Genomic DNA, 18936 nt, shown 5'->3' on the forward strand with positions numbered 1-18936 from the left:
ATGTCTCACACTTTTAGAGAAAGCAAACACTTCCTCCAAAATTCTTTCAATTCTTTCCAAAATGGCATTTTGCATCCAAAAACATGCCGTATATACTGTAATACATATGTAACAAAATATAACAAGATAAAAACCAAAAAAGATAACAAAAAAGGTTTGTACCTCCAGCATAAAAAAATTAGGGTGCATCTTGTCTCCTATTTGGGTCCAGCCATAGAACAGCAGTATGGCAAGTGAAGCACAACAAATCGCGGGAGTTCAGTGAACCAGTTCTCTACCCCAGCAGCCCAGTGCAAACTTATGTTGTCCCAGATGACAACAAATATGAACTGCTCTGGTTCATCCCCTTGATGTTGGGGAATGAGTTTGTTTGCACTGTGTCGAGGAAGGCGATTATGTGGGCAGGGCTGTTGGGACCAAGGGTGGCAACACCATTCTGGCTAATGGCTGCACAGTTTGTGATGTTGCCCCTATGCTACCCAGGGACACTGATGATGGTTTCATCAATGTAAAGGAACTTGTGTTCCACTGCGGCGACATTTGGCTCCATTACTCTCAGAAGCGCATCATTACAGTATTGTATGCAGTATTAAATAGGCATAAAGTAGCACCAGTGAAAGGACAGCATAGCATTCTTATACATATTTATACCTTGTGTCACACTGTCAGAGCTGCACTGAAATGATGCCCTGAATAGCTGCTTCATGCATAATTGATGTCTCTTCAGGAGACGGTGCAGTGTAGATAAACTCACCGAATGGATGTTGCTGAACATGGTGTTGTCAGTAATTATGTGCTATTGTAGTTGCCATAAATGCATGCTATTGTTTGCTCTGACTATGCTTACCATGGTACCTCTGCTTAACTCTGGGGTGAACAGCCGTCTACTTCACCCAGCAAGAGGCAGTCTAGCAGTTCTGCAAAAACATGATGTGTATGATTTTTCATCATCAAATTAAATGTTACTGTAAGTTACTATAACTACTTATATGGTACTACACTACAGTAGTAGAATTATATATACAGTTCAGTTCTGTGAGTTCATTAGTATGCTATAGAGGATAGGTCTTCTTATTTCAAACTGTCCAGATGATGTTTGCTACAGTGTAGCTGCTCAGATTAGGCTGGACCCTCTGCCCAGCCTCTCAAAACTCAGCCAAAGGTTGACAACATAATCAAAGTGGCCCGGGTCTCATCCGTGACCCTCATCCTCATCTGTGCTCCTCCTCTTCCTCAACCTTTTCCTTATCCTTGTTTTCCTCCTCTCTGTCCACTTTTGGCCTCAGTTGTCGTGCAAACTAAGTTATGTAACCTGTGGCCACTTTGTAGGGCTCAGGCTCTGATTTCTAAAGATTTGTTTAAAAAAATTAAAAATTAAAAATTAGACAGAAGTGTTTTCATCTGTGAGTACTGGGTTTGGGTAATTAGTAAATGGATGTAGCTTTTGCATGCTAGTGCTTTCCAAAAGGAACACAGGGGTTTTCAGTCTCTATTGATAAGTGTAATGTAGGCAACTGTGTTTAGTGGTTTGCAAAAAGTGTTAGAATTGCGTATGAGGTAGAGAATGTGCTTATAGTTTAGTATACCAAGTGAACAGGAGTTAGTGGTTCCCAAAATTGTGCGAATTTTTGGTTCTTAGCGACTGAAGAAAAAAAACAAAAAACTAATATATTTAAGTTTTATTTAAGTTATATATAGGTTTTCTAAACCTCATTTGGACGTCAGATGTGGTAGCCATAATCTGTCTATTTTACACTGACATTTTCAGTATGCTCGTAGGAATAGCCTGTTTTAATTGTATCCGCCAGTATGCCCCGTGTTTGGTGGAGAGATAAGGTTCATTCTGAAGGACTAACAGCTAATAGGAACGGCGGGCCGTGAAATACAACTCCCATGATGCCAAGCTGCATGACGTCCCTAGCTACCGTCGCATCCTGCTGACGTTTCCACACAGAGGTAGATTTCCAGATTTCCGCGTTATAAATGCTATGCATCCGAGTTATTTTCCTGGGCTCAAACGACGTTGACAGCCTCAGAAAAACACACGTCAGCATGGAAAAACGCAAGATATCAGCAATAGTCTTCGACCTGGACAACACGCTTGTTGATACAGCAGGATCCGGTCAGGTGGCCTTTAAGAAGGTAGATAATGAATGAATGAACCTCCATCTAAAGGACACATTATTTCATGACATTTACATACAACGCTTAAGCATTATTTAATTCCAGGGTTTAAAAAAAGAGTTTTAAGAAACTAGTTTTATAGGTATGTATATGTAGTTGTAAGGTTCTAATTTATGATGGAGTTGTAAGTTCGCATCATTAAGCAGGTTTGGAGTCATTAGCTAGAATAATACGTGTAGGCTTTGGAACTGAGACTGCAAATATGAAAAGAAGGAGCTTAAATGCAGGCGTGGTTCCAGGTTGTCTTTACCGTGCTAGTTTTCACTTACAGACATGTTTCAAAGTCCTGTTTTAAAGCAGGTCTTTACAACGCATGCGGTAGTTACCTATTGGCTTATTATATTTAACATAGGACAACTGTACAAAACGTCAAGCCACATTCATACACTACTGTGCTTTAATTCGTGGTCTAAATAGTCGAATCTTGTTTTAAAAATACTGATGGCCTACATACCCATCTCCTGCATCTGACAAAAAAATATTTCTCATAATGTATTCACTATATTCTACCACTCAGGTCTGTGAACTGCTGAAGGGTAAAGTGGAACATGCAAACGTTGATGACATCTGTAAGCGGTTTACACAAAAACTTCTAACGGAAGTATTTGATCCATCAGGAGACCGATCAATCGACGAAGTGCGGATAAACCACTGGCAGGATGCTCTCCACGAAAGCACTGTGGATCCCAGCCAGGGGTTGGCCTCAGACTGTTACTACACATGGAAGACCACACGCCTCCAGACACTAGCTTTATCTCCTGAAGTACTGGCCCTGCTGGAAGAGCTGAGGAGCTCCTACAAGCTACTGCTGCTAACCAATGGGGACACCCAGACTCAAAGGGAGAAGATAGAGGCAGTGAGATGCGAGGGACTGTTTAACTCTGTGGTAGTCGGGGGGGAACACGCTGAGCAGAAGCCGGCAGCCTCCATTTTCACGCACTGCTTTGAGCTTCTGGGGGTGGAGCCGCAGGACTGTGTCATGGTGGGAGACTCTCTAGACACAGATGTCCAGGGTGGCTTTAACGCGGGGGTCCGAGCTACAGTGTGGATTAACAAGGGAGGACGCGCTCCTCCAGAGAACGCTGCAAAACCAGATTACACCATTTCCTCTGTGTTGGACTTGCCAAACATTTTAGCTGATCTGAAATGATTTTTATTTTCCAAGGCTGCAGAGTGACTAATAGCTTAACTCAAATCAAGTGTTTTACTTTGTACATGACTGGAATTTTACCATTTTACTTATTTTGAATAAACATGTTACATGAATAAGGCTACAATACTGACATCAATATTCATTCTTCGCCAGTGAGACCAAGAAGCTTTATCTTGTTCATATAAAAATATCATTGTAATATCAGATCTCATTTACAATAATAACCAGTACAGCGTAGTCATTAGACTAGCACTCTGCCCCTCACAGGAACTCTGGGGGCCTATGATGCAAGATAACTTGGTAATCTAGTTCTCATTTAAAAGACTCTCTCAGGCACTTTGCTAGTTTTAAGGTCAATGAACACAAAATATTTAATATTTTGACTGTTTCAATGTAACAAAATACTACAACAAATTAGCTTAATAGAAAATTTGATATTTCAGTTTGTATTTCATATCTTTTGGCCAAAGTGACCCAATGTTTCTTTTGGGCAAAACAGTATACATACGTAAGCATGTCATCATTTAGTATTACATGTTTTAATACAGACACATGTAAAGTTCATTTTATGTCTAGTTTAACTTTGATGTTCATCGCTGCCAGTTCAGCCACAAAGTAGCGGAACACGTAGGGTACAGCCACCGTGTCAATGGAGTTGCTCTTCTTACACAGCATGCAGATGGTCTTGCGATGGCGTGTAGAAGACCAGTGAGGTGGTGGTTTCTCCAGCAGGGGCGAGAGCAGGCTGCCACAGTCCACGCACACCTGGGCCACCGAGCGGTCCGAGCAGTTGAAGAGCCGGTCGTGAAGGAGGAAGGACGAGCCGTGTGACAGCAGGGCGTCCCGCTCCATCTCCCCGAAACGGATGCCGCCCTGCACGTTCCTCCCGCCCAGCGGCTGATTGGTCACCTTGTCCCTCGCTCCCGTCGTCCTCACCTGGAACTTATCAGAAACCATGTGGCGCAGCCGCTGGTAGTAAACCACGCCGATGAAGATGTCGGCTTCCAGCTCCGTTCCGTTGAGGCCGGAGTAGAGGCGCTCGGTGCCGTAGTAATTGTACCCGGCCGCCTTCAGCATGAGTCCGAAGTGCTCGATGGCGGGGTTCTCCTCGGAGAAGGTGAAGGGCGTGGCATCGTGGCACAGGCCATGGAGGGCCGCTGACTTGCCCGCCATACTCTCAATGAGCATGCCGATGGTCATGCGTGAGGGGAAGCCGTGTGGGTTGAACAGGATGTCTGGGGTTATGCCGCTCTCGCTGAAGGGCATGTCCTCGGCTGGCCACAGGCGGCTCAGGATGCCCTTCTGGCCGTGCCTGCTGGCGAACTTGTCTCCTATGGTGGGGTTGCGTGGCACCCGCATGGTGATGCAGACACGCTTGAAGCGGCCCGTGCCGGCGTCGTTGCTACACACTTTGATGTTGTCCACCATGCATCTCTCCTGGTTCCTGAGAGAAACAGCAACAGGAATCACAAATGTACACTGGAGAGTATCAACAGGAGACGGGACAAAAAGAAAAACAACACAAAAGAAACAAGCAACATTACTAAATACTGACTAATAACGTTTTTACAACCTTGTACCACGTGACTGCCCCCTGCTGGTGGTTTAAAAATATTTACAATGGTTGTGTGTTCACTTTCTTAACAAGTAATCTTTTTGCAAGATGAGTAACTATGCAAAGATTTTAGTCATATTATAATTTCTAATAAATCAGATATGACGTACTTATAGAATACGACAGTGGTCTGGTCAGTGTTGAGGTTGATATAGCTGTAAAAAGGGTCTCCATAATTCAGCACTGCCCCTATAGGGGGAAGTCCATCTGCATCCAGCTTGTCCATCACTTTAGAGTCTCCTGGCTTAGTGCCAAATACCACACCGTCATCACCTTTGACCTTTTCTGACAGGTCCACCAGTTCCGTCTTATAGACAGAGCCATGGGCAAAGCCACGTTCCCATGACGACTTGTTCACAATCTTGAAGAGGAAGAACGATAAACATAACGCACCAATTACAAAACTCATATTTACTAATTGCATCAAAGGATTCACTTTTGCAAATGTGATCATAAGAAAGCCAAAATTCCACCACATTCCCAAAATAAAGACTGACTGACAGTCGATACTGACCATGGCATCCTCCATGTCATAGCCTGTATAGGAAATAACAGCCACAATGGCGTTTGTACCAATGGGGTAGTTGTCTATGTTATAGTAGTCGTACATCAGTGGTCGGACCAAAGGACTCTGGGGGGTTTGCAGGCGGTATAGTTTGTTATCAGAGCGCTCCTTGTACGAGTGCAGAGGAAAACCCATAGTCTGTTTACCTGTGTGCATAGGGGAGGACATCGAGGGCAGGGGGCAAAAAAGGAAAGCCAAGGTTATAAATACCAGCCTTTGAAGGTATTTAATTTCTGATGAAGCGAGCAGAGCAGGAGAGCAGCCTCACCCATCTGGCACTGGTACATGTTCCTGGGGCTCTGGTTATGGTCTGAGAAGGGGATGAAGCTGGCCACCACACTGAGCATGCTGTGGGGGAAGAGCTCCTGGTGAGTGGTCACGCCTGGCGTGATCTCGCTCTCAAATATCCCCACGTTAAGGTACAGCTGAGCAGGCAAACAACACAGATGCTTCCTCAATCCCTGGACTTTCCATTATAAATATTAAGCCTTTTCAATTCTTAAAACATTATATGGCATTATTCCAGGTGTGAATGATCGAGCAATATTTTAACAAGTTCAGTATGTGAGCAAAAAAAACAATGATCAATTTTATAAAGCACGCGTTTGCCTAGCCATCCTCCTACCTGTTCAAAGGTGCCCACAAGCTCCTCTTTGCCGAGGGCAAGGTTGAGAACGGGCCGTACCATGCGGCAGGGCGTGGTGAACAGGTGGAGGGTCGGGTACAGGCTGGCCTTGCCTGTGTGGGGAACCAGGACAATCTCAGTCCAGGGGGGCACTTTCTTCTCCCTAAGCACCTGTGAGGGAGAGCACATAGTACAGGCCAGTGAACACCAAGGAGCCAGAATGAAGGAGTTTTACACACACGCACACACACGCACACACACGCACACACACGCACACACACGCACACACACGCACACACACGCACACACACGCACACACGTTCAACATCAGCTGTTTTTTGGAGACAGAGACAGAAAGACAGACATACCCACATCCATGAGATTTAGATTGGATTTAAGTTCACGGTTCTGATCAACAAATGTTTTGCTGTATAAACAAAATTATTTTGAACATGTACATTTTAAAAATTAACATTTGGGTTCACTATACGACCACCCTTCTCCCAGGTCCCGCTGACCTTGAACCTGCGGAGAGACTCAATCAGTGAGGTGACGAGTTCTTTCTCTACCCAGCCAATCAGAGCCCCATCCAGGACTACAGGGTAGCAGCAGGAGTATGGCTGACTGGGGGTACCATCCACTGGAGTTACACCTGAGAAGAACAGAAGTTCCTTTATTCAAAGGTTGCAATCTCAATGCCACTCTTCAAATGGTGACATATATAAGCATACGTATTACCACAAGTGACGCTTTTAAAAAAAAACATTTAAACTGAGAATAAGTCATGGGAAGAGGATGCAACAAAATCCTAATCCAACCTCTAAGCATAACCTGAAAACCTAACAATACACCTCAAACCTCAAAGCCAGCATCTTTTCCTTATGACTTGCCAACACCATTAGTATAAGAGGATAAGGGCCACTAGTCTAAGAGAGCATAATTGGCCTTGCTCCCTAAGCTGCTTGGATCAGTAGGGTTCCTTCGTTATTCCCAAATTTTCCCATTATAGTCATGACTGCTTACCTTTGACTGAAGAATGTTCTCTATTATACCCAAGTATTCTCTGAAATAAATGACTTTCTATTTGATATCTTTTTTTATGGCTGACTTTTACTAACAATTTACATGAAAAATTAAGAGACATATGGAAAACATTGCATCAAGAGTCCCAAAGTCCTCAGTGCACCAATCTGCACCAAGTTCAACAGGAAATAGGATAACAAAACCTGAGAGTGTCATTTGGTGCCCCAAATGGTTTGTCTTCTTATAGTTTCGATCTAATTCCCAGTGTGGGAAAAAAGATGGCCATCAATATCAGAAAAACTTAATTCTCACTGTCTTGATTACCAAGAGAGCAGAGGAGAGCAGGCAGGGTACTGGTGGAGAAGGCCGGAGCCACGACCTCGCAGTGGGCCGTCAGGTGGTTCATCAGGCCACACGGCTCGCCGTCCGGAGTGTGCACAGGGCACAGGAACCCCCAGGACTCAGGCAGCAGCTTACGCACTGCCGTGGTCCTCATCTTGGCGAAGGCAGCCCCTCGGTGCACGCAGCGGAAGTGCGACAGGTAGCGGATGAAGTTCAGCTTGTCGGCCACCACGCATAGCCCACTGCTCTGTAGCATGCCCAGACCTGAGGACCACAGGCGTGGGGAAAGGAGCACACACACACACACACACACACACACACACACACACACACACACACACACACACACACACACACACACACACACACACACGGTGCTGCAATGAACTGGGAATGCTCACACCATCTCCAGGTCATGCTCAATGTTGCCTAACCTAACACCACTGTCTGGAACTTCTAAGTCAACATGAGAGTGGTTGTGATAGCAACGTCACACCACTGTACTTGGATACCTGTCTTGGACACGAGGTTGCCTGTAGCCAGCAGGTACTCGAAGGCCTTCGTGACATCTGTGCCCATGTTAAAGATCCTGTTCAGGCTGTCTACGGTCAGTCCTCCCACTCTGTGGCTCCGCTTATCTAAGGCCAGTTTCACTGACACCAGCCAGCTCATCATTCTCTCCTGAAAAATATAATTTTTTAAAAATGTACATAAAAATACTTTTTTTTTTTTTTTTCAATTACAAATCATAGGTTTTCTGTCTAGAACACTGTAAAATTAGGGTGGCTCACTTATTAGCTATAAACCAGAAATACAGATACAGATTTATTTGCTGCATATTACTGTCAGCGAAGTAGCATAGCTGTAGAAAGAGCAAGCTGACCTTGAGGAACATGAGGTAGAGCTGTCCAGGCGTCAGGACCTCCTGACACATTAGACTGTCTGGATTCTCCTCCATACACTCCTGCTTGGCAAAGGCAAACAGCTTGCGCGTCATCAGGCAAAGCATGTAGAACTTCTCTGTATCTGACTTCAGGTGAATACACAGGCATTCACTGCAGACAAAAGAGAAAACTGGTTCGGTCTTAAAGCCACAAACACCACACTTCAGCGGGCACAATATGGATGAACAACAGAAGAGAACGAAAAGTCGCTTATTACACAGTTTATTTAAAACCGTTTGGACTGACGTCTAATATGATGTGTGTCCCTGAAATTAACACAGGTTGCCAATAACTGACTTACTCTAGAAGGAATTTAGCACACTGCTCATGTGTGTACCAGTCTGGCAAGTTGAGTTTGACCCGGAAGCGCTCGCCCAAGTAGTTGAGCACCTTCTCTTTGCTTATGCAACCTTCTTCCATTACCAGGCGCAGCATCTCGGCCACGCAGCTCTTGTAGAAGGAGTTATCCTCTCTCCCCTTTATCAGCTCCTGATAGATCTCGTAGTCCGAAAAGTCCACCAGGGCCTATGATCAACAGACAAAAATATATTTTACATTTAAGAAGCAACTTTTTACTACAACATCTCAGTCTTACTGAAGGCAGATGTGTATAGGTACTGTAACTACTTGAGTTACCTTAAGAGCAAAGCCCAGGGGAAGAAAAAAGAGCTCTTTTTTATAAATGAAGTTTAACATGACAGTTCCATTGTCAAGGTAGTGAAGGTTCATGTTAATGGCTGTATGCTCTTCTCTCACACAGTGCATCGAAATTCCTGGGAACACAGAATTCATTCAAATCGGTCAATCAATTTTCTACTGGGGGATGCAGCACAGTTTAAAAAACAAAAAAACAAAAACAAACAGCTGCACTCACCATACTGAGTGTAACCCTGTCCTCTGCTTTTAAACTTGGGCCTTGCCAAGGCAATGGGATAGTTCCTCCTTGGCATGATGAGCATGCGGATCACTTTCTCGATACCGTTCACTATAAAATAGCCTCCCATTTCCTACAGCAGAGCACTGCAGTGAGATGGACAAGGCAACAAGCACAGGTAGGGCAACACAGTAGGAGCTGTCCTTACCTCTGCCTCCTCATGGTGCTCTATAAGCTCTTTAGGCGAAAGGCCATGGAGGTTGCACAGTTTGGACTTCACCATAATGGGCACTTGGCCCAGAGACTGTTTAATAATTCCTTTAGGAATCCCATTCACTGACCAACTAACATCTGCCTGCACACACAAACAGACGTGACATCCACAGCAGCAACACAAGCACAAGGGAATGCCAAAACTGGGAAAGCATCTCCTGTAGAACGTAAACACAACAAAACTTACCACCAGCTTCCCTCGATACGTACACTTCCTTCCTCGACACTCGGCAGGATAGACGCGAACATCGTTGCATATTCCTCCTTTGGCGACTGTGGGATTTTGGATAGCAGCTTCCACGAACGACAGAGTGATTCTGTCCCTCTTGTGCACAAACTCCATAGGAGGAATGGCCTGGTGAATGCACAAGCTCACATGTTCAAATGCTGCCTGCACTGTGCTTGCCTCAAATTATGTATCATCTGGGCACTACATTTAAGGCATTTAGTTGATGCTTTTACCCAAAACGACTTACAATTTTGACTGAGTACAACTTGAGCAATTGAGGGTTAAGGGCCTTGCTCAGGGGCCCAACAGTAGGCACTTGGCAGTGGTGGGGCTTGAACCAGCAACCTTCCAATTACAAGTTAAGTAATTTAACCACTGATCTAATTAAGCTTAGGTTAACTATTATACCCAAGGCAGCAAGCTATCTAGGATAGTTAACCCAAGATAGTAAAGATGATAATGGCTGGCTTGCTGACTGCATTGCTCATTTACGATATAACGTGTAATATTTGCAAAACTGTGCCTCCAGGCAGCTAATCTGGTCATTGTGACCCCTCCACGTGAGACGGGTGCAGTCCGCTTACTTGAACCACACGACTCAGTCCATCTGTGACGGCCTGATCAAATGAGTCGATGTGCGCGACCACCAGACCTTGTACAGCCGCGTGTTGCTGTTCTTTGGGAACACCAAATCCAGCTTCTGTGAGGTGTTTCAGACTTGGAGCAGTATGTAAACCGCTCCACTTCGGAGAAAAATCCATGCTTGTTTGCCTCACGTGTGTTACCCGCATGAACCTGGCAATAATGGGTGTATTTGCTTCCTGTAGAACGTTATTTTTTAATTTCAAAATAAAAGTCATCGGTATCGCTTATTCAATATTATATTTGATGCCACTATTACATATTCTTATTATACTGTGATTTACAACACAATCTGTATACATGCCACTTTTGTTGCATTTTCATTTGCTGGTATGTTAATGATTTACAGGATTTGGAAGACAATCTTATCAATATGACATGACATGAGGTAAGTGAACCCATGACCTAGATGTTATTGTCATCATGCTCTCCCCATACTATCAGGTGAGCTATTTATTTATTTAATTCCTGATAGTCACTCCCATATGCCAGAAATACAATAATATTAGAAAATAATGATCATTTTACAATTTGTCACAGCCACAACATTAACATGTCATTTATTTGTGTATATCTCATCAATTACAGCTGAAGGCTGATGACATTGCATGCAGTCTGTTATATGAAGTCCACTTGCTGGAAATGGTGACTTTATGTCTGCTAATTATAGCAATATGAGAATTTTGATGTATCTTCTAATTTCATTTATCTCCATAACAATACAAATAAAAGGCTGGGAAGCACCTTAACTGTGGTTATATGCAGCTGAGTACTTTAATACTGTATAAAGGTGTTGGCCTGTAAAAATACAGTTTGAGCTGAACAGCTATCAGTTTTGAGGACAACAGTCACCAGTCTGATGGCATAGTGCCAATATTGCAAAAAGTTGCTTTACTGAGTATTAACCAGTGGCCCTAACATCCCATATGACAAAGACCCTGGGGTCCCAGCCCATGTCATGCCCCCAGTTCATCATTAGCCTCCCTGCAGTTTGTTTATCAATACCATGTTGGTGTTCATGACAATCAACCAGTTGCCACAAAGGTCCTATTCACACCTGGACAAAGGTGAGGGCTCTGTTCTTTGACTGCTCTTTGACTTCACTCTCTACTCTCTAGAAGCTAAGGATAATGTAGGTGGATAACTCCATATTCAGCTGGATCATTGACTACCTAAAATCCAGACCCGCTGTTAGTGCCTTTGCAGAACTGAAGTGGTGTGTCACTGAAGCTCCACAGGAGGTAGTATTGTCTAATTTCTTGTTCACACTCTTTCACGTATATATCTCAGAGACATGCCACCTATAGAAATATTCTGCTGTTTTTATACGTGTCAGTAAAGAGCAGGAGCCAGAGTGCAGGCCTGTAATTAGCAGCTTCACTAAGTTGCGTGGAAGGAACTTACAGCTCAGTGTGGCCAAGACTAAGAAGCTGTTGGTGGACTTAAGAAGAACTATAGGACTCTGCAACCCTTGTGTCTATCCTGGGAGGGGAGGTGGAGATAGTGGAGACCTACAGGTACCTGGGGTGCAGCTAGACCACAAACTGGACTGGACTTGCAGCACTGAGACAGTCTGCAGGAAGGGACAGAGCAGGTTCTGTAATCTATGCATTAGGATGCCACAGCTAAGCTTTTATGCCATATTGTGCTGGAGGAATGGCATTAGGGGAGGAGAGAGAACAAACTAGGCTGTACACATCATTATTATTATTATTAATAATAATAATAATAATAATAATAATAATAATATTAAGAAGAAGAAGAAGAAGAAGAAGAAGAAGAAGAAGAAGAAGAAGAAGTTCTGTTTATAAGTGCCTTTTAGGATACCCAAGAACACTTTACATTACAAGATAACATAAAAAATGATGAGACATGGGAAGAAAATAACAGGGTAAAATACAGGAATAATAAAATAGCAAAGCAGTGGGGAGATTTAAAAAAAAATAAAATTACAGATTAAAACATGATGAGTTACAGTGAGAAAATGGCAAGACAAAACAAAACTTTGATAAAATAACAAAGGAGTGAGGCAATAACAAGAAAGTAAGATTTACAGATTAGGAAATGCAGTCTGAAAGAGAAAAGTTTTTAAATGCTTCTTGAAGGTGGATAATGATGGGCAGAGGTGGAGATGCAAGGGAAAGGAGTTCCATAGCTGGGCCAGCAACACAGAACGCTGTCACCATATGTGCATAATTTGGAAGGAGGAACAGAGAGCAAATGAGCATCAGCAGACTGAAGCAACAGTGAAGGACTGTGTCTGGAGAACAGAGCCGAGAGCTATTCAGGAGAGATGTTATTAATGTGAGCCTCAAAAGAGAGTGTAGATAACACAGACGTTACAGACCTGAGTCACAGAGGACGTGATACAACCCAGGATAGACAAGGAGAGTTGACCAAGTTTCTTGAGAGTAGAAGGGTATGCTGAGAGAATGACTTCAGATTTAGTGCTATTTAGTTGGAAGACGTTCAAGGCCATCCAGGTTTTATTTCAGCCAGGTAGCAAATGAATGATTCAGGGGCAGTGTGTCAGAGGGCTTGGTTTAGATGTAGATTTGAGTATCGTCTGCATGACAGTGGAACGGAAGACCATGTTGTCTGTTAATATCACCAAGTGGAAGCCAGCAGATTAAGAAAAGAAGGGGGCCAAGAACTGAACCCTGGGAGACACTGTGAGTGAGAGTAGAAGTATCTGACATGAAGCTACCAAGCATGAAGAATTGTTGCCTGTCAGTGATATATGACCAAATCCAAGCAATAGCTGTGTCCAGGTCTCTAGTCTAAGCAACACCATGTCATAACAGACTGTATCAAACACTGCAGTAAGATCCAGGAGGACAAGCATGCTCACTAGTCCAGCATCGGCTGCCAACAACAGATCATTCATGACCCTTACCAGAGCAAAGTCAGTGCTATAACTTACTCTGATTACAGACTAAAACGTCTCAAGGTGGTTGGAGGTCAGATGATCTTCGAGTTGGGCTGACACTGTTTGTTCCATTATCTTACTGAGGACAAGAAGGTTTGATATAGGATAATAATTGTGAAGATTATTGAGGGTCAAGGCCTGACTTCTTCAGGACTGGGCTAATAACAGCCACTTTTAAGTTGGGAGGAACCAAACCTGAGCTAAGTGAGGCATTGATGATCATGGTGATGAGTGGGCAGAGGTTCTAAGATACCAGCAGTTGTTTTAAAGGCATTAATAAGGCTGGTTAAAAAGCTCTCATCTATACTGTGAAAAACAGAAAGATTAACAAGCGAGGGGCAAGACAGAGTGAGATCTAAGTGTTTGGAAGAAGTCTGAAAATTTGAGTAAAAAAACAAGGCCAAGAAGTAATTATTTATATATATATGATAGATAGATAGATAGATAGATAGATAGATAGATAGAGAGTGAGTGAGTGTGATATATATATATATATATATATATATATATATATATATATATATATATATATATATATATATATATATACACACATACATACATACATACATAACATACAACGTTAATGATCCAAATAATCTTTATCCTAGGTTTTTGGTGTACCTTATTAAAAACAAAAGTCGTGCACTTGGAGAATTGGAGAAAACAACCAGGATTAATATTTACACAGGATTAAATTTTGGATGTTAAGGTTAACACACAAAATTGAAATTTATGCGTTTAATTTTTAGCACACCTTTAATTAAGGGTAGAGGTCCATGTCTATATTTTAGTTGTGTATTTCTTTTCAGAGTACTTTAGTCATGTTGACTGTTACAGCATTTTTCTGCTTTTATTTGAACAGAGCATACCCACATCAAGTGGGAGTTGCCAAAGTGAGTAGATGCATTCTCACGTTATCTATCACAGATAGAGACTAAAGTCATGTGATAATACTGTACTGACAGTGTCTCTTGGTATTTTAGGTCCTAAATTCACTTGGCTATCATGCGTTGGTTATGGATTACAGGGGTAGGTTAGGTGATATTAACTTGCTTATACCACATGAGGATGGAAAGTGCATTGAGACATTACGATGCATCATACAATTGGGACTACAACTACAATTTTTAATACTGATAATAATCAATTGAAAACCCAATTAAAATATAATTTTGAATAGTTCAATAATTACATAATAATTCCACATTATTTTCATTTTTCCACACTGAAATAAAATAACAACCATGTTATCCGTAAGCTCGATATTTTTAGTCAGTTAAACCCATCTTGAAATTCTGCTAGGATTTGGGGACTCCACAGGGGAGCCCACAGAGGCCGGACTGACCACTGATGCCCTTTATCTGTACCACTGGGTAAGGGCACGCAGTAAGGGCAGCCTGGTGATCTTCTGGGGTCACTCACTGGGCACAGCGTGAGTAGGAGTCATACTCCTCTAGACAAACAAAACCAAATTAGCACTTTAAATATATATATATATATATATATATATATATATATATATATATATATATATATATATATAGAGAGAGAGAGAGAGAGAGAGAGAGAGAGAGAGAGAGAGAGAGAGAGAGCGAGATACATATATATTTATGAATGTATATATATATATATATATATATATACATATATATATATATATATATATATATATATATAGAGAGAGAGAGAGAGAGAGAGAGAGAGAGAGCGAGATACATATATATTTATGAATGTATATATATATATATATATATATATATATATATATATATACATATATATATATACACACACACACACACACACACACACATTGCCTGGCCAAAAAATTGCTGAAACTACTAAATCGGGTTAAGAACTGTCCAACACATTATTAAGAAGTGGAAGGACAGTGGGGAAACATCATCATCGAGGAAGCAATGTGACTGGAAAAAAATCGTGAATAATCGTGATCGGCGATCACTTAAACGTGTGGTGCACGTGTGGTGAACAACAGTAGAAATCAGTTTAATAGTGAAATTAAGAGCATTTCCACATGCACAAAGCGAAAGGAACTCAAGGGATTGGGACTAAACAGCTGTGTAGCCTTAAGAAAACCACTTGTCAGTGAGGCTAACCGGCAAAAACGGCTACAATTTGCTAGGGAGCATAAAGATTGGACTCTGGAGCAATGGAAGAAGGTTATGTGGTCTGATGAGTCCAGATTGACCCTGTTCCAGAGTGATGGGAACATCAGGGTAAGAAGAGAGGCGGCTGAAGTGATGCACCCATCATGCCTAGTGCCTACCGTACAAGCCTGTGGGGGCAGTGCTATGATCTGGGGTTGCTGCAGTTGGTCAGGTCTAGGTTCAGCAACGTGCCCAAAGAATGAGGTCAGCTGACTACCTGAATATAGTGAACGAACAGGTTATTCCATCAATGGGTTTTTTCTTCCCTGATGGCATGGGCATATTCCAAGATGACAATGCCAGGATTCATCGTGCTCAAATTGTGAAAGAGTGGTTCAGGGAGTATGACACATCATTTTCAAACATGGACTAGCCACCACAGAGTCCAGACCTGAACCCCATTGAGAATCTTTGGAATATGCTGGAGAAGACTTTGCACAGTGGTCCAAATCTCCCATCATCAATACAAGCGCTTGGGGAAAATTAATGCAACTCTGGAAAGAAATAAATGTTGTGACATTGCAGAAGCTTGTAGAAATGATGCCACAGTGAATGTGTGCCATAATCAAAGCTAAAGACGGTCCAATGAAATATTAGAGATTGTGCTGCTACAATTAGAAAAATAGTTATGTCTAAAACAACAAATATAATACTGTATTATAATAATATATTATATAATAAAATTATGTTAAATAATAATAAATAATATTGTATTATATTTCTATTATATTATTTTATGTTATTTTTTCCAGAGCACTTTCTATATACATAGAAAGTGCTCTGGAAAAAAATAACATAAAAAAATATAATACAATATTATTTATTATTATTTAATATAATTTTATTATATAATACATTATTATAATACAGTTGTCTTAGACATAACTATTTTTCTAACTGTAGCGTGTCAACTAACACTGCTGTGATTATTACAAGAGCAAGGTAAGAAATGTCAACCCCAAAATTATTGTACACACATCAAACGAGGCTCATCATTTTTGCTTTGACATAAGATTGATGTGAATTTAATAATACATTTTTTAGTTACATACATAGTTACCTAATAATACATTTTTTAGTATATATATATATATATATATATATATATATATATATATATATATACACACACACACACACAAGTATAATAGCAATTTGCTTGCACATCTAATGAAGGACCTCTGAAACGTCCCGTTTCTCAGGAAACCTTGTGTACTTCTCAATGTCTATCTATCTATCTATCTATTTTGCCACAGCTTAAAGAAAATGAGAACACCTCTTTTAATCCTTCATTCTAAAGATGACCATCTGGCACCCTCCTGGATGGCTGAGAAAGTCGGCTAGATGTATACAATCACTTGTGTGGTTTTGTGTTGTCAAATGCATTTGTGTATATTTTGAGTAGAAATAAATTGATTCACAAACCTTATTTTTATGTCTAGGTTTACAGCTTATCCAAAAGTGCCCTGAACTCTGATAAGCTAGTCAAGCTGGTACCATTTGATGGATCTCATGGATATCTTCATAATGGGCTCTACAGAGATCCTGGTTTGCCAGGTATCATAAGGTGATGTCATACCTCAGATATGTTCTCCTTTCTAGTAAAGTCTTGGGATCATATGAAAATATAAAGTTATTCAAAGTTCTGAAATGGCTCTCTAGTCATGAGTGTTAACCATAAATGTAGGCCTATTGATAAATTTACACTTGCATTTTCATTACAGGGAATTTGTGCAGTCGCTCACAGCATAACCAGGAAGCACCAAAGAGAGCATCTAGGATCAAGTTATCCTATCAAGTTATCCTATCAAGTTGGCCAGATTCACCTTTGTCTTATACTGTCAATGAATCAATGCAACTCACTTGATTTAACAATGTAGACCTTCATTGATTATTCGCAGCAGTGCTCAGTGATCCTATGCTATAGAGCAATGGTGCACAACTTCACTTGAGCAGAGAAATCACCATACTGTGCTGAACTCAGGAAACAGTGGTGTGTACCTCTTCCTAAAGAGATTCATACACAAATAAGATTCGGCAAATGTGTTTGTGAATATTAAACAAATTGGGTCAAAAATATATTGTGAGTTCTTGAAATGAATGTAAAATGGTGATTGTGGAGGTGGTGTGAAACAATAATGCAAAGTACACGATTATGCTCCTTCTATATCTCATCTGCATAACAGTGTTGTTGGGTGAATGTAGATGATTGTATTGTGGGGTAAAGGCATTAATAAAAGTATATCACTTTGGGGCAAGCTAAGCTGCACCCAGAGTTTAGATAGTGGAGACCTACAGGTACCTGGGGTGCAGCTAGACCACAGAGAATGGCTTCAGATTTAGTGCTATTTAGTTGGAGGACGTTCTGAACTAAAACTGCTCAGAATGGTTGTTGGAAGTCAGATGATCTTGGAGTTGGGCTGACACTGAGTGTTCCCGTAGCCAGAGGGTCTAAGATACCAGTAGTTGTTTTAAAGGCATTAATAAGGCTGGTTACAAACCTCTCATCTATATTGTGAAAAGTGGAAAGATTAACAAGTGGGGGGCAAGACAGTGTGAGATCTAAGTGGTTGGAAGAAGTCTGAAAATTTGAGTAAATGTTGCTAACCGCCTCATTAAACAAGGCCAAGAAATAATTACAGAGGGCCGTTGAAAGGGTTAAATGGAAATTGCAAGCGCTCAGGGATCTTGGATTACCATGGCAGTGGATAATATTGGTGGAGTAAGAGTCAGCCCTTGCGTTTTGCAGAGCAGTTTTGAAAAACGTTTAGTTTTCTTACTTGGGCACTCCAGTGTTTGTAGAGGAGCATACTGGTCAAGCACAATTGAGACAGTTATTGTAATGACTGACCAGGGCCACAGTTTATGATAATGACTGTGGGATGAGAATCTGGTTGAGGGTGTTCATAAAAGGCAAAGAACTGACATTTCTAATATTCTCATGGTGCAGAGAGGCAGAAACAGATCAAATACCACACGACACTTCTACAGTCCTTATTTACACTGTATTTATTGGGGGGGGGGGGTTCTTGTTTTTCTCCCAACATTTGCTAAAAATGCTCTCATTGTTCTGCTGAATAGTGGAAAGATGGTTAACAACTGGGGGGCAAGATGAAGTGAGAGCTAAGGGGTTGGAAGAAGTCTGATTATATTAATCAGCAATTTATTTTTGACTGTCACTTTACTATAATCACTTGATAATTTACCATGGTAGGGTAAATCATCTATCTAACCATGCGAAAGACATGCAAAAATCTTTCAAAAAAACTTGCACAATGTAGGTAATATTGGATATTGCTACTGTAGTGCTGTTAAAATCATCTTCAGATTATCTGAAATGTGCTGCTCTAGTTTAAATTACTGTTAT

General features: G+C 41.4%; 2 protein-coding genes across 2 annotated transcripts; one reads left to right on the forward strand and one right to left on the reverse strand.

Annotated features, from left to right (window-relative positions):
* Positions 1-1932: 1932 nt before the first annotated feature.
* On the forward strand, positions 1933-3676 carry nanp (N-acetylneuraminic acid phosphatase). The gene is made up of 2 exons (XM_027014170.2): positions 1933-2142; positions 2702-3676. The coding sequence occupies exons 1-2, from the start codon at positions 1984-1986 to the stop codon at positions 3332-3334; spliced, it is 792 nt and encodes a 263-aa protein (XP_026869971.2). The 5' UTR covers positions 1933-1983; the 3' UTR covers positions 3335-3676.
* A 91-nt stretch (positions 3677-3767) lies between these two features.
* On the reverse strand, positions 3768-10616 carry polr1b (RNA polymerase I subunit B). The gene is made up of 15 exons (XM_027014169.2): positions 10412-10616; positions 9786-9953; positions 9534-9680; positions 9326-9458; positions 9088-9224; positions 8753-8976; positions 8391-8562; positions 8020-8188; positions 7490-7771; positions 6661-6794; positions 6143-6313; positions 5786-5942; positions 5467-5663; positions 5063-5313; positions 3768-4781 (listed from the first exon to the last, which is right to left on the reverse strand). The coding sequence occupies exons 1-15, from the start codon at positions 10586-10588 to the stop codon at positions 3899-3901; spliced, it is 3402 nt and encodes a 1133-aa protein (XP_026869970.2). The 5' UTR covers positions 10589-10616; the 3' UTR covers positions 3768-3898.
* Positions 10617-18936: the final 8320 nt, after the last annotated feature.

Source organism: Electrophorus electricus, chromosome 11, assembly GCF_013358815.1.
Source record: "Electrophorus electricus isolate fEleEle1 chromosome 11, fEleEle1.pri, whole genome shotgun sequence".
In the NCBI taxonomy this organism is placed as follows: Eukaryota; Metazoa; Chordata; class Actinopteri; order Gymnotiformes; family Gymnotidae; genus Electrophorus; species Electrophorus electricus.